Source organism: Chroicocephalus ridibundus, chromosome 4, assembly GCF_963924245.1.
Source record: "Chroicocephalus ridibundus chromosome 4, bChrRid1.1, whole genome shotgun sequence".
NCBI classification, from domain to species: domain Eukaryota; kingdom Metazoa; phylum Chordata; class Aves; order Charadriiformes; family Laridae; genus Chroicocephalus; species Chroicocephalus ridibundus.
The window spans coordinates 60,183,244-60,199,394 of NC_086287.1; the positions used below are offsets into that span (position 1 = coordinate 60,183,244).

The following is a 16,151-nucleotide window of genomic DNA, read 5'->3' on the forward strand; positions in this document are numbered from 1 at the left end:
CCATTTGTTGGGATCGAAAGGAAATTATTTTCCTTTCCCGCAATGTGCTTGGTGCTGGGACATCTCTGCGCGGGGTCCCCTGTTCCTCCTCTCTGGGACCTCTCTCCTATCCCTAGGGCGCTGGCACCGGGCTCCCTCCTGAGCAAACGCTTCCCTCTGCTGAGCCGCCTGAGCTTGTTCCTTCCCCCTGCGCCTGGGCTGAGGGTTAGATGACCCTCTTGGACCTACCTGGGGATTTATCACATTATTCCTGGCGGCGGTGCAAAGGGAAGGAGGTCGGGTGCCAGTGTCAAGGGTCCCCAGCAGGACCCCGATGGCTGGGGACAGCCGCTCCGGCCTGTTGCAAACGAGGGTCGGGGCAGTGGCGGTGCCGAGGGGCCTCGTTAGCGGCGGCGTTTGCGGCCTGGCGTGTGTCGGATACCCTCAGCTGCCCGCAATGTCAGGCAGTGCTTCATTACGGGAGCAGGTCTGATGGGTGAGGCTGAAATTATGGAGATGCATGCAAATTTATGCAAATTTACACTCTGCTGGGTTTTCAGTAGGGCTTGTTGGCATATTCCATAAGGAAGCAGCTATTTTAAGTTTATTATATTTTGTTCTAGTCTCTGGAAGACATAATCCCTTCTCAAAGGCCTGGGAATTCATCATTAGGTGCATCAGAGCCCTGACGAAGGGTGATGGGCAGCGCGTGGTGGTGAGGAACCCCCCCCGGCCCCGGCCCCAGGCAGTGAGAGCAGGCAGGACGCAAAACGTGAGCCTGGCAGGGCACGCGGCCATCGCCAGGCCCTGGTTGTTGCCATTGCGTTGTGAGACAGGGTGGGGATTTCACCCTGCACATCGCCCCCGAGGGTGCACCTCCGGCAGCACCGGGATGAAAAGCAACCGGACCTGCCTGGGCAGCAGCTTCTGCTGTGGCTGTCGGGCACTTGGTGCTGAGCGAAATGTCACCAGCTGGGTCAAACCGCAGAGGGAGCCATCGGCTGCTGCAGGTGGTGGCTGACACCAGCCGCTTGGGAATACCCGAGTCCCGCCATCCCGTGGTCCTGCAACACGTGCATCTCTGTGGAGAGCAGTGGTTTGGGGCCGGGTCCTCAAAACTCACCCCGCAGCACACAGCGTCACCCCTGTGATGTGAACCCCAGGGAGAACCCTCACCCCCCCACCCCCCAAGCCCTCAGCCGGACCTCAGGAGGCCGGACAACACCCCATGGCCGGGGGGGCTGGTGTGGACATGGTGCTGCACGGTCAGCCTGTGCGCTGCTGGCTGGGGAGGCCCTGGCACTGCGAGGTTTCCATGGTGCCTGTGAGAGCAGCCGCAGCATCCTCCGGCCCCGCACCGGCTGGGCCTCACTGCGGAGGAGCGGGGGGCGTTCATATCCATACGGGTGTTACTGCTGCCTGCGAGAGACTTTTTGCGCTCTTTTCCCCTTTCAGATCAGTTCATTGCAAGTGACTGAATCTCCTCTAGCTTACAAGCCTTTAAATAAACATAAACATGTGATTTAGTTTTTCCGAGCTGAGGCTGCTGCGGTGCTGCATGCTGGAGGCCGTTGCACCAGGCAGCTCGCCACCCCAGCGCTGCCCTGTGCAGGGTTGGGGGGCTCAGGGCCACCCCCAAAAGAGCCCCTTGCCGCTCACCCTGGAGCTGTTTTTTGGGCCCCTCACTCCAGGGTGACGAGGGGTCTTGGTGGCCACGTCCCTCATGACATTTGCAAGAGCATCCCGTGGCCGCACGCCGAGGGAGGGAAAAGACAACCCATTGGCACCAGGGACCATCGCACAAGGTGGTGGCAGGTGGCACCTGTCCCCTGCGGGCAGCTGAGGACATTGGCTCTGCGGGGGATGCCAGCACATGTCCGCGAGGTGGGGTGGCCGCAGGGGACGCGTGGCCGATGGCGCGGCCGGCAGGGAGGGAGGCAGCACCCATCACCGCCCGGTAACCCCTCCGTATTGGGACGTATGGATTTGCTGCTTGGCGAGGCTTCATTTTTAAAATGCATTAGCAGCTCGAGGTCACTTACAATAGAGGCTTTAATTAAAGTAGAGATCAATTTTTGTCAGCGCGCTAGCAGAGCACATTCTGTACTTTTCCTTCAGGAGCCACTCTCGCTCGCTCGCTCGCTCACACAGAAAACGTGGCAGGGAGGGGGGAAGCTCTGCAGAAAAAAACCTGAAGCGCCAGAGTCAGTTTGCGATGCCGGGGGCCAACGGCGGCTGGAAAACCAGCTGCATCCACGTAGCCATGATCCCTACGCTGCGCACCGGCACGCAGACAGCCCGTGGTGCAGGCAGGGGAACGCGGTGGGGTTTGGTACGTCAGCGTCTCTCCTGGGATCCTGCCTAAACAAGGAATTTCATTCGCAGACATCTTTGCATCAGATGGGTGGTTTGTGCCGCCGAGGCCGTGCGCGGCGCGGCTGGGCACCTGATGGCTTTGTTTTGCTCTTGGTCCTGAGAGTCAAGGGTCCCCCCTGCCGCCACAGACTAATGCCAAATGCATTAGTGTTAATGGCAAGATCTCGGGAGTCGCTGCTCCCCCGGGGTCTTAAAAGAGAAAGCGACCTGCACACGGGTAATGGACACCGACTCCTGTCGCCGCGCCTTCCCGCCACATGTTACGGCCACTCGCAGAAGTTGTGCAAACCTGGATTCAGGCAGCGCAGCAGGAATCAGTGCTCAAAACACCACGGAGCCCGCAAACAGATTTGGCCCAGTACATTTTTTTTTTTTTAATTCTTTTTTTTTTTTTTTTTGGCAGGAGGTAGCAGCAGCAGCGAGAGGGGAGGGGACCTGGCGGGGCTGGCACCCGGGGAGTGCAGGAGGTGGCCAAGGCGCTGCGGGGTGAGAGCGGAGCAGTGGCCATCTCCTCCATCAGCAGCCAGGGCTCCGCACTGCTCCTCCTCACGGGCCTGCAGAGCAGGGAACCGCGCACGGAACTGGAAAGCAGGCGATGCTGCAAAAAAAAAAAAAGCCGAGGGTTTTATCTGTGAGAAAACAAGCCATAAAGCTGCATAAACCTGTGTAGTCAGGTGACAAAAAAAGTGCTGCATCTTATCGGGGAGCAGGGAAAATATTTGCTGCAAGGACGGGGAGCTGGCTGATTCCTGAGTTCATGTTCCTCCTCTGGCTGGAGCGCAGCACTGCAGCTCCCGCTCGCTGAGCACGTCCTGCTGTCTTCTGCTCCTGTCCTCAGCTAACCCCGCCAGCAGCGCTAGTCTGAGCAGTGTTCGCCACTGGGACATGCTCTGCCAACGTTCGGCTTTCCCTGGCATCCCGCAACAGGCGTGCAGCCGGCGTCCGGTCTCGTCATCACCCCATATCCCCAGAAATGCGTTTGGGAGGGCTTTCCAAGGGAGCACCGAGATCATGCTGGCTGTTTCATAGAACCACAGAATGGTTTGGGTTGGAAGGGACCTTAAAGATCATCCAGTTCCAACCCCCCTGCCCTGGGCAGGGACACCTCCCACTAGACCAGGCTGCTCAAAGCCCCATCCAGCCTGGCCTTGAACACCTCCAGGGACGGGGCAGCCACAGCCTCCCTGGGCAACCTGTTCCAGTGTCTCACCACCCTCACAGTAAAGGATTTTTTCCTGATATCCAACCTAAATCTCCCCTCCATCAGTTTAAAACCATTACCCCTCGTCCTATCGTTACACTCCCTGATAAAGAGTCCCTCCCCATCTCTCCTGTAGGCCCCCTTTAGGTACTGGAAGGCCACTGTAAGGTCTCCCCAGAGCCTTCTCCAGGCTGAACAGCCCCAACTCTCTCAGCCTGTCCTCGTGGCATAGGTGCTCCAGCCCTCTGATCATCTTTGGGGCCCTCCTCTGGACCCGCTCCAACAGGTCCATGTCCTTCTTGTGCTGAAGACTCCAGAGCTGGATGGAGTACTCCAGGTGGGGTCTCACCAATGACCGTGCCTTCCCTCCTGCCTTCCTGACACGGCACCTGTGCCCATGGCGCCCCTTCCCCCCAACCAGAGCCCCCCCAACCCCACGCCGCTGCCCTGCCCCATCAGCGGTGAGCCCAAGGCCGTGGGGCAGCAGCTCCCAACCTGCAGGAAAGGGTCTGCTCTGCCCTGGGTGAGGGTTGCAGCAGCTGCAGCTCTTGATCCATGAGCTGCGGGAAGCCCAAGGCTGCCGGGGAGGGATGCAAGAGGAGACTGAGAGGTGCAAAGAGACAGGAGAAGGTGGTCCAGACCTGCTGCCACCGCAATTTTTGGTATGTCCTCCGCACCCCTGCCTGCTGGAGCCACTTGGTACAGAGTGGGCAGGGTGCAAACCAGAGCACGAGATGCATGAGGAGCCCGGCATGCCGGAACACCATCTCCCTTTTTGTCTTTTTCCTAGGCTGAACCCAGCAGCAAGACAAGGTGCGTGTTCATGATGCGACGCCTTCCTTTGGCTGTTACTTCGGTTAACTACACCTAAGGGTGCAGTTCAGTTCCCACTGTTCACCCCTTCCCTCAAACGCTTCCCTGCTTCTCAGTGCTTTAGACTACCTGCCCCAGCCCTTCAGGTTCTTATGCACCTGCCTTCTCCCAGGGATGCCCAATCTGGCCTTGTGGAGAACATCGAGGGCCCCTGGACCATCGGCATTTCCACGCTGAAGTCCCTTCCCCGTGATTTAGCTGCGTTAAGCACTTACCCTGCAAACATAAAGCGGGTGTTTGAGCACTGCCGCCAGCAGACTGCACCCACTGAGGAAGCTGTTTGTTCTCAGCTTCTGTGCTAGAGACAGAAGCATTGGCAAGATGGGTTTAATTCTTGCGTAGCAAGTGACACCAGGACATATTCCAAAATACGCAGCCTTTCAGGGCGAAGATCTGTGCAAGAAGTGACCAACGTGTTCCAGTGAGTGCTCAGCCCATGGCCCTGGCTTTGGGACCTGATGTAATGCCTCTGAAAATGGAATGGGCAGAGGAGCGGGCAGACCAAATTATCCTCCTTCCTTGCATAACTCAATTCCTCACTGGACTGGTAGCCTCCAGCAAGAAGAAAGTGCACTGTCAGAGGAACATTTCACATCGAGTCTTGAATTTCTGCATTTCTAAAAGTTCTCCTGAGGGCTGAGGAGGACTCTTTAGGTAACCAGCGTCAGAAGCCTTAAGGGAATAGAAGATTTGTGGTGGTAGAGGACTTGGGGAGGAATTCTGCTCGGCCAGGCTTGAGGGGAAAAAAAAAAAAAAAGAGAAAAGAATAACATATTCATACCGAGCAATTAATTTATTTTTCTAGAAACGTTCTCCTGCTTAAATTATAACCAAGCCCTGGCACTGCCGAGTGCTATGATTTAATACCCCCATAATTAAAGACTTTGTTGTCATCCGAAGTCCTCACTGTGCAGAGAAAAATCAGCTCAAGAGCAGCCGAAATGCTTTTTTTTTTTAAAAGTCAAAGGCTGATTAGCGTGAATACCTGTGAGACGGCTTCCGGCACACTGCTGACAGGAGGTTTGAGGGCTACCACCCCCATCCCCACAACTGCCCGCGGGTGACTGACCTGCCCCTGCCCGCTGGCCTTGCCCAGGTGTGTTTGGTCAAACAAGGAACAGCAGGGGCCAAAATACTCATCTAGGCCTTCCCCATCAAAACGACCTGGAGTGAGACGGGTGAGACAAACCAAGAAGTAACCCAGGAGCACCTGGGCACTCCGAAAGGGATGGGGGATGCTCAGCCAGGACACGCTCGGGAAGATGTTGGCTCTGTTCTAGCTACAGTGAGCTCTGCAGCCCTCAAATGGCAAAGCATGAGGGGAGCTTTAAAAAAACCCAAACCCTATTTTAGGGGCTGCACCATTCACACCCCAATCCTTGAAACGTTCCTATGTGTTTCTTTGGGACTGCAAGTCAAGTGTCTTTATTGTTTTATCACACTTAAGATGTCCGAACAGATCCTGCAGCCTCCTTAACTACGCTTCGGCCACAGCCATACAGAGCAAGGCAATAGTCATATAAATAATTTAAAAATTAATAGGGCAACAGTAATCTAAATAATTCAAAAATGAAAGGGCCAGCGACTCGATGCAATGACAACTCTAAACACAAACCGAAGGCACAAAATTTCAACACTGTATTCCACCAAAAAGGAGTTCCATTGCTCCTGAACATGCATTTATGTGCAGAAACACCCCCCCACACACCCCCCCTTCTTGCAGCGTTCAGGTAACAGAGCTTCAAAGCATCTCTCGGTTCAAGTGAAACGTCCACCTGAACCAACAGAATTTACCACGAAACTAAAGCAAGTGTCAGCGGCAGACTGTTTTCACACGTCAAGACAGACGACTATGAACTTTAAAACCTCCCTCTTCTGCTTTATTGACAGGTAAATTGTTCAAAAATGTTCTCACAATTCAATAATTACAAAGACTTAGACTTACATTAAAAAAGTAAAAACCAGAAAACCCCCAAAGCAGTAGTGTCCAGCTCTAACTGAGCCCCTTTATCAAGAATCTGAGAAAAAGAGCAAGTACTGTCGAACACTTAACGTAACAGGATTAAATGTTGACTAGAACACTCAGTTTAAGTTTAAACTAAAGATAAGTGCACGTCCTATACAGTGTTTCAGAAAAGAACATTAGCCATTGGTATATCATTAGCCCATTTAAACCAGATTTTAAATAAGTGACATCCAACTGTCATAAAATTGGCACAGAAGGCACACTAGTGTGACAATGACAAACTGGATATGCCAGCCACGGAATTAATTACAAGCTTTTAATGAAACATGGTCACAAATCTTTGATTACTAAATGTATAATACATGGAAGCATGAGATTAAATATACACGCAAAACATCACCACTGCACGTGGGCCATAGCAAAATATACAGGAGTGTGTTGTGCATTTTTCTACATGATCAATACTTGATTAATAATCATGGGGTCTTCATGCAGGTGAGGATACAATTAATGAGAAAAGCAGCACCCCCAGTTACACATCCTTCACGTTCCACTTTGGTAACCAGTAAAACAGGACGATGTTGTAGTGCGATACAGTCCCCCAGGTCAAGCAGACTTTGAGGGTGACGTGTCCACGAGAAGGCTTGCTAGCTAAACAACGTAGTGTGTCCTTACACCAAAAAACCCAGGAGAAACAACTTCTCAGGAGGAGACAGGCAGGAACTAGGAGTAAAATATTTTTTTTTTTTTTTTCCACAGCAGTAATTACCAATATTTTTTAAAAGCCCTGACTAACGACTGATTGATGAGGACTAAAAAGCAGGGTATGGGTAAAAGATAACGGGCAGTAGTCCTATGTACAAGACTAAAAAGTTGGTAGAAAGATAGAAAGACAGTTATGCAGCTGTATATGTAATGGCTAAATGAATTAAAAGGCCACAAAACTATAACCAACTTTTATTTAACTTCCTGGTGATTCTATTGATGTTGGAAACGACCTACAGCTTCCTAGCATTCTCCTTAAGATTTAGGAAACAAACAGTTATGGGAAAAAGGGAAAAGTGTATTCATCTGAGGATGTAACTAGACCTGCTCGCATTTCCTATTTGGAGGTCCAAATTGTGTCTAAAAGGATTTCCTGCTAATGAGACATTACATCATTCTATAGAAAAATAATATTCCCGATATTGTAGCAACATTATCAGTATCTCTCTCTATTTCTTTTTCAGCATAAGAATAAGACTATTTACCGGTGGCCTTAAATGCTCCTATGCAATAAAACTGTGTCACAGCTGTGCAGAAAGGAATCAACCGTAACTGAGCAGTGAACAATTCTGCATAAAAAGCTCGATTGCTATTTAGTAAAGAGTTTTCTTCATTTCAATAGTTTGTATCTACAATCTGGATATATAATTATTCTTGTACAACACTAGAGATTCAGTGTCAGTCTTGGCACTAGCATCTGAGACAGCTTTGCCCTGCTCTGGAATACTCCGCGGAGCGGTGGGTGATCGAAGCCAGAACGGCGACAGTGGTAGCGTTATGCGTCACAGGTCGACTGGTCCAGTCCGTCTAGCGTCAGCTGATTCCTATGAGGAGAGTTGGGACTTGGGGGACCACTTGGATTTGAGCTGTTGGATGGAGTAGAGTGTTTGGTGGAGTCTGAATCAGGCTGTTAACGAGACACATTGAAAAAAAATAATTATGTTTACTTAAAATCAATTCTTTACACTCAAAAGCTTTCAAAAGCACTCAAACATTAGGGTGAGCAACACTTACAAAGCAGTGTGCATTAGATTCGTTTCATACCGAAACAGTCATGCAAATACTTCCATTATCACCAAGAGGACATAGTGCAGTCCTGCGGGTGATGTTCTGATTTAACAGGAATTATGGCAAAGTACATGGAAATTGCTACATCTCAGGCTCCTCTCCTTTAGCCACTGCAGAGCTTTCCTGACGCAACGCATCTACCTGTCCACTGTTGTTCTGGATTTACCAGCCTGCGTTTTTTTAAGCAGTTTTTATAGCCCAGGAATAGGTTTATGTGCCGATACAAACAATAACGGTCAAATCATCTTCAGTTTGGTGAGAAGAAAGGAAACAAGCATATGAACTGTTTACAAAACAGCAACAGCGACAAGCATGTGAAGTGCCTGACAAAAGGGTGAAGGTTGCCAAGTCTCAGGCTGGAGATCGGGGAAGCAGAATATACTTACTGGAGACGCCCTACGTCAATATCTAATAAAGAGAGTCTATCCACACTTATTTCCCCAGCGTTAGATTGGTTGTTGGATATTTGCCTTCACAGACTGGTCTCACTTCAACGGGATGGCTGGCCAGTTTCCCACTATTTTGGTGAGTTACAACTCTGAGCACTGCACACATTCACAGCTAATGAAATACTGCACAGGAAAAAACTGGTACCGTCGCGGCAAGTTATTTTCAAGAAAGGGAATATATAACTCAGCAAACAGATTGAAAGGTAACATCCTTCAAGAATGCTGTTCACAAGGTTTTGCATGGCTCAAACAATAAGATTATCATCTCTAACAAGATTATCTCAACATGATCCAGTTCATGCCGTGATAAAGCTGAAAGCCATGGGAAAAATAGTATAAAGCCCAAAGGTGTTATCAGAGCCTCCCTCTTCAAGTTTCAAACTACTATTTTTTTTTCAATTTAAGAAGTAGTAAGAAATTGTCAGATCTACTGAAAATGTTGCAAAAACCTTAGAATCCACTACTATTTGTGCCTACAAACAGCAGTTATCATTAGAGCATGGAATGTAATGGAGTTTGGGAAGGATGCTGCAGAATAACGAAGTGAACTGACATAGTCCATCATCAGCACCTTTGAAAATCAAGACAGTTTCAAAAAAACCTATGTTTAGAAATCCCTATTTTTACATTTTTAATGGCTTACTCAAGGTGACAAAGGAAGTCAGAGTGTGGCTGTGACCAGAAATGGACAAATGCTTTGACTTGGGGTGTACGAAAGCACCCTGCAAAAAGTCTGTCTTCAGGAGAACACCCTTCAAAATCCAAAACATTACACGGACCTTTAGTTGGGTACCAAAAAGCGCTAAAAAGACGCAAAGATCTTGATCTAGGAGTTTGCCTCCCAGGAATAATTCCTGACACTTTCCCTGCACAGGCAATGCTTGAGGAAAACTTGGAAGAAGCTACACCCATGATAAATCAAGGAAACAAAAGTCACACATCTTCTCGCCTTAGATGCGGGGACACTGGTTTTGTGCAGCCAGGACTTTTTCAGTTTGCTGAATACCGGCACGTACTTTTACTCTTGCTAAAAGCAGTTTTACATATTTTAAAATAGGATTCATTCTCAGGTTACATGACAAAAAGTCTTCCTTAAGGCAGCACAGAAAATTACTTAACTAGTTGTATTACTTTGCTATTCTATGCTAATAGCCCAGTGAACATTTTTAGGAGCTTTGAGGACATTTCATCAATTAGTCAAATTTCCCTTGTCTACAAAGCTTAATCCAAGACATAACACTTCTTAAAATATGACCACAGAAAGATCTGTTCATAGCTATGTTTTTGTGCTGGCATATCTAACCCGCAATCATATCTTACAAGCTGGAGAAAACATTTGTGGAAGGAAGACATCTCCATAAAGAACATGGTCTTTATGAAGCATTTCCTCAGAAATTTATTGGAAAAAGAAAACAATCTACGGCAACAGGATATCGTTAGTCTCCATATAATAAAAGCTACTTCACCTCTTTGTCAAACTCCTGGTCGGGATCAGACATACTTCGGGAAGGCATGGCTCCTCCCACATCACTGCCACCTGGACAGAAAGAAGGAAAAAAGGCAGGTTTATACCTCTTGTTGAAGCCATAAATTACAGCTCCGAACTGACAAGCTTGCTTCCAGCCTTACTTGACGAGGGCCATGAAATATAGGTTTTGTTTCTCTGCTGCTGTTGCTGCCGTGAGAGGTTAGCTGTAGACGGACACGATTTTTCATCCTGTGCTGCAGGTAGGACACTCTACAGTCGAAATGAAACACCTCGTTAGCCAGCAACAAAAGCTATCCAACCAGGAGTTCTTACTCATGAAAACTTTACTGTGCTTTTGAAGCTACTACAAAACCCAGTGTTGTTAGAAAAACTCTGAACTTACTTGACCACATCCACATATTTTCAGTAACAGACACAAACCCTGAGAAAGACAGAGAAAGAACTAAGCCCCACAGCAGCCACTGGAACCTGTCAGCCAGCAAACCCTCTATGAAGGGGCAGGGACTGTCCCGACAGCTCTGCTTTCCTTCCTCCTCCTGCTGAAAGGACAAATGCATCATCTGGGCTAGCTGAGAAGGACAAGTGAAAGCCTGACTAGTGAGGTACAGAACATAAAAGTGTACCTTCATGCCTTCCTCTCATGGATTTAACGCTAAAACAGCTCACAAAATGCTGTATTTGTTAAACACAAAATAAAAAGAATGCTAGAAAGCACTGCAACTTACATGCATTTTAGTTACCTCCACAGCATTAGCTTTTTCCACCCCTTGTTTTTGCTCTAGAATTGGCCAAGTGCCACAAGCACACCGTTCCAGTTCCTAACAGCTTGTAGCTACTCCTACCCTTGCTAGGGAAGCAGAGGAGGGACAGGAAGAGGAAGAAAGCAGAGGGGAGCCTTGCAGTGAGGAACGGTCACTCTGGAGAAAGATTTCAGCAGAGATAGGGCTCATGTGATAGACGTGCTCAAAGCCTGTTGGAGTGATATCAGAGCAGAATGTCAAGAGGATGAGGGGGAAGGAAATTAATTCTGTTATTTTAAGATGACAAACAAGAAAAAGGAAAGAGGAGAGACTGATTATTCACAGAACTACTAACAAGCTCCTGGCAGCGATATCTATTTATTTTAGTGTCTCATTCATAAGTCAGCTAACAGTATCTCCTTGCACAGGATTTAGAAGCATTGCACATCAGGAAGGTTCACCTTTCTCAAAATGATTAAAAGAAGAATATGGTACAAAGATAACACTTGAACCCCATACAGCTCATCTTCACAGTTTTTCTGAGCAAGAACAAATGCACATACACCTCCCTCCCTTTTAAATGTATTTTACCAGTGGGAGGTCCATGAGAACCTGCATTCCATCTCCTGGTCCCATATGAGCCACGTGGTTGAAATTCGTTGGGTTAGAAATCATCTTTGACCTTAGCTCAGGGTCTCTAAGCATTTCCCTAGAAGAACAGAGTGATTTTTATTATTAGCATTCCCAGTCTCTGCATGTCATCACGTATATTAAGTCACATACTGCAATTAAATTCTTACCGCCTTTGCTGTAATCGCTCTTCCTCGGGAACCTTAAACACAAATCTTCTTTTGCTCCTAGTTCGAAGCATTTGCTTCTTGCTATTGTCGGATGTTTCTGGTACGCTGAGGACTGCTCCTGCTGTAATATCAAAACGCAATTTCACATACACAGGTACATGTTGACCCAGATGCATCCAACGCAAGTCACCTCATGCAAAAGTAACGTTGCTTAAAATTACCCAGTTAGCTTCGTGTCATTTCCCCATTTCTCCCCTTGCTCAGTACTCACCTGCAAACTTGTTCTTGAAATATATTAGTCTTGGTGGCTCGCAGTTAAGGAGATTCAGCGTGCCGTCCATGTTTAATGGTCTGATCTGTTTTGAGGAAGCAGGCAGAGAATTAACTCAAGCCTAGCATACTCTGTGAAGAAACGTCTCATTTGGAATTAACCCAATTAAGTTCTATATTCAAAGAAAACTACTTACCCTTCGCAGGCCAATAGTCTGGACCCATTCCATAGTGTTAACATCAAATACATCAACACCATACTCGCTATACACTGTTACGTACGAAGAATTGCAACCTGCATAGATTAAAAACAAACAGATAACCCTAATGTGGCTTCAGTAGACCAGGACTAACATATATTTGAGCAAATTTCAATAGTTACAATTTTTCCACTACGTTCAAGATACACTTTAAAACACTTTTTCCCAGCCCCACTTTCAAAGAGATATTTTTGTGATAACAGATTTGCTAACGACAACTGCCAGCATCACGGAAAGATATAAATTTGACCCTTTCTATATTTTTAAACTTCAAATTGTGATTTCATGAAATTGCAAAATGGCATCTGAAGTTTTCAGATGCATACAAATTTGCTGCTTGGTAGGAACTGAGCAGCTAGCTCTTCTACAGATGCAGATTACTTCATTTCGGAAGCAGCAAACTAACTATACACGTGCTGTGTGCAGGGGAAAAGAGAGGGCCACCATCTGTGAGGTGGGTCATGAAGTCCTGATGCGGATCTGTTCTCAATTTCCTTCCTCTTTTGCCAACAATTATCTACTTTAGATATTCACGTATGGGTTGCTTTCATCAGGTTAACAGAAAAATGTCACAATGCTTAAAGCTCACAACCCATTTTTCTCTTTTTGACTTTTTCTTTTTTAAAAAAAAAAGCATAAAAGCTATCAGCAGACAAGTTTATTTTAGGTCAAACGAAAAACAGAGATCCCTAGAGCTTTATATCAACATGCTTCTGCTCATGTAAAGACTGTGCCTGGATGTAAAGAGCAGTTACTAGAAATTTATGGGATTTAATAGAGAAAAGAATGGCTTCAATAAACAAAAGGAAAATAACCCAGCAGGACACCAAACACATCACAGAATCTTCTTAGAAGAACTGAGTAATGGTTGAGGTGCTATTTTTTAAACTTGTTCACAGAAAGCCTTGGGGACAGCTATCATAAATATGTACCCCAAAAGTGATTTATGGCCAAGTATTTATTTTATGGGGTCATGGTTGACTTGCATGTCCACATCAAGGGAGACCAGCGAGCATCAGACAGAAATACCAACTGCTTATGCCTGGCCAGCTGGTAGCCAAGGCCAGCACTTACCAGTCAGAGTTGACGAGCGTGATCAGATCTCAGCTGGTTCCCAGAGAGACATGTCAGTGTCTGCACTGGGCTTGCCCACGCTACAGCTTCGAGACCTGCTGGCTCCAAGTCTCTGCACTGCGCCATACTCAAGCTAAGCAGCCCCACAACGCCTGCGCTGGCTCAGCACAGAACCAGCACATTAAGCTGGTTTAACTGCAACCTAGACAGGCTACCCAAGATAGAGCTGACTCTGTTAGCACAGACCTCGGCCTCTCCTAGCACAAGGGGACTGAATGCCCTAGAGACAAATTCTCCATCGTGTCCCCAAACCTCTCTATAACGCTGTCCTTCACCACAGCAGAAACTGCAACAGGGGGAGAACTATTTCCACTTTGATGATCTCCTGATGGGACAGTTAAAAAAAAGCCACCATCACCAGTGGTGGACCGAGGAGGAAGGATAAGGCTAATGAAAAGGAAAGTAATCCAGTTTCCTTTGGGAGTGGACAAAGTTGCTCTTTTTACAAAAACAGCCCTAGGCCAATGCCACTCAGGATTGCACATACAAGAATGCTATAAAATAATTTACAGTAAGAACAGTTTCTAATAATAACAGACAAACCAATTAACAAGCATGTCTAGTTTGCTGAAATGCAAAAAAACTGTAAAACTGATAAAGGAAAAGGAAACATTAGCTTTGGCTAATGGCATTTTAAAGTAAATTTGCAACCGCATCGTTTCCTTGGGCCTTTGCTTCAGACTTCTGCACAGAACTAGGCCAGAGTAAAGCAAGCAAACAATTTCAGTTCAAGACAATTAAAATTAAACAAACTGCTGTTAGGGCCTGGCCTGATCAAACAAATGAGCACCTAACTGCTTGGCGTACTATTTAAACAAAAAGCTATTTCTTGCTTTCAATCATTCAAAACACTTTAATTGCTATTTGAGCTCCAAATAGAAATTCTGGGTTTTATCGCGAACTGCCTTTGACTACCAAATACTGAAAAATGCTCCACATGTGCTTCTGTCCCAACTAGCTGATAAACCAATGGGCCTGAAAAGAGCAGAGCGGTTCAAAAAACCCCTCACCAGCCTACATTATTTTAGAAATTCTCCCCCTTAAAAATAAAACCAATAGGAGAAAAACTGCAACCAGTTCTGCCAAAAGCAATATTTTTACCTCTTATTTTGTTATCTTTATGAACCCTTAGAGTCACAGTTACGCTTCAGCTTTCTGTTGTACTTTGAGTACAGGACACAGAAGACATCTTAAAGACAACCAGACATGTACACTTTCTAGGGGAGCAAAAATCTTTACAGAATTTCACAGACCAGTAGTCTTACACTGTCCTGCACTCAGGACTACTCTCTGTAAAAAATATTTTCCATTCCATTACTTGTTCTTCTGTGTCCTGTAACAAGACAGAGCTTCTTTTCTTGTAGCATCCGAGATCTCAGCCCAGGAGATCGCCAAGTCCAAAGCTACCATCAGGAAGAACTAGGTATCCTGTTAACTCATCAAAACTTAAACTGTAGACAAACCAAAGCAAAATAGAATACAATGCTGATTATTTTTAGACAAGTAAGCAGCAACAGGGATATGGCAACAGAAAAACATATACATACTACAGGCAACAGGAGTTGCAGGCCACATTAGTTCCTGCATGCGTGACCTTCGACCTTGCGAATCGACGTATACTCCCATATGGCTGAAGCAAAGCAGGTATTCCTCATTACTGAGCTCCACAGCACAAAGGGCATCAAAAGACTGCTGTGAGAGGAAGATAAGCGAGGGGTCATTAGGATTTACCAGGTTTATAGATTGTCCATCTCCCTGGATGGTCAACAGAGAGAACCCAGACTGGTAGCCAACACAGAGCTTGTCCTTGAACACTGTCATCCACTGTACAGTTCCTGGAGCCTGAATTTCACTGAATTTTTTGTGGAAAGGTTTAGTTCTGTGAATTTCATAGCAAAAAACCTGTCGTTTGACAGCCACAAACAAACAAGTTGAAGAACTCTTCTTTAGTGTTCCAGTTGTAATCAATTGGCAGCCTTTAGTTTCTGCAAGCTTAATGTCAAAGTTTCCTTCCGACCCATCCAGAGAGGCCCAGGGGTAAAGGTGAACGTGATGATTCCGCCCGCAGATGAGGATGATAATTTTCTCTTTGGGAGCAAGCTCTATCTGGTACACCTTCTTGCAGTCAGCAGCTCGGACTATCACTGCAAAGGAAGCAAGAGCTGCCGTGAGTTAAACACGAAAACCATCAGAAATGCTGCAGTGCTACATACTGATGTCTGAAAATGAATCTAAACGCAGACATGTACCAGATAAGAAAGAGCACTTTACACACGTTCAATGCTCTGTTATTGATTTTCAGAACAAACAATGAATCAAAGCACTCCTATAACTCTCTTTATGGGTATAAAGTCTCACTTCAGCAACACTTTGCAGCCAAAGGCTGCTTAACATCTGAGATAAATGGAGAAAATTTTTAATATAATCATATCTGTATTATCTCTGCACTGCTAGATTGTGCATCTTCTGAAACTGGTCGCACCTTCAGGAAAAGCATCAGTGTCTTCAGTAAATTATGGAGGAAGACTGAATTAGCAGAACACGGAGAGAAGTATAAATAATATAATATAATATAATATAATATAATATAATATAATATAATATAATGCTATTAACTGAGGATACAAAACGCTGTATTGTTGGCAAATGTCTCAGCCAGTTACAAAAGCCTCACGGTAAGTGAAATTTAAACACCTATACAGAAAGGCAAAAGATGCTGTGTGTACTGCAGTAAATAGGAATGGGCTTAAGCTGTATGAAATTTAGGACAGGCACAAGGAA

General features: G+C 46.4%; 1 protein-coding gene across 6 annotated transcripts in view; it reads right to left on the reverse strand.

Moving 5' to 3' along the window:
- Positions 1-6,282: 6,282 nt before the first annotated feature.
- Positions 6,283-16,151, reverse strand: part of CDC42BPB (CDC42 binding protein kinase beta) — a 98,231-nt gene continuing 88,362 nt past the window's right edge. For 3 of the 6 annotated variants that reach the window (XM_063333115.1, XM_063333112.1, XM_063333111.1), the window contains 9 exons: positions 14,918-15,514; positions 12,174-12,271; positions 11,978-12,062; positions 11,707-11,827; positions 11,498-11,615; positions 10,549-10,587; positions 10,307-10,415; positions 10,144-10,214; positions 6,283-8,067 (listed from right to left, as the gene is read on the reverse strand). In XM_063333115.1, the coding sequence (XP_063189185.1) occupies positions 7,936-8,067; positions 10,144-10,214; positions 10,307-10,415; positions 10,549-10,587; positions 11,498-11,615; positions 11,707-11,827; positions 11,978-12,062; positions 12,174-12,271; positions 14,918-15,514 (1,370 nt within the window). In that variant the 3' untranslated portion in view covers positions 6,283-7,935. The remainder of the gene's footprint in view (positions 8,068-10,143; positions 10,215-10,306; positions 10,416-10,548; positions 10,588-11,497; positions 11,616-11,706; positions 11,828-11,977; positions 12,063-12,173; positions 12,272-14,917; positions 15,515-16,151) is intronic. The other 3 variants (XM_063333114.1, XM_063333113.1, XM_063333117.1) reach the window with 1 other exon arrangement.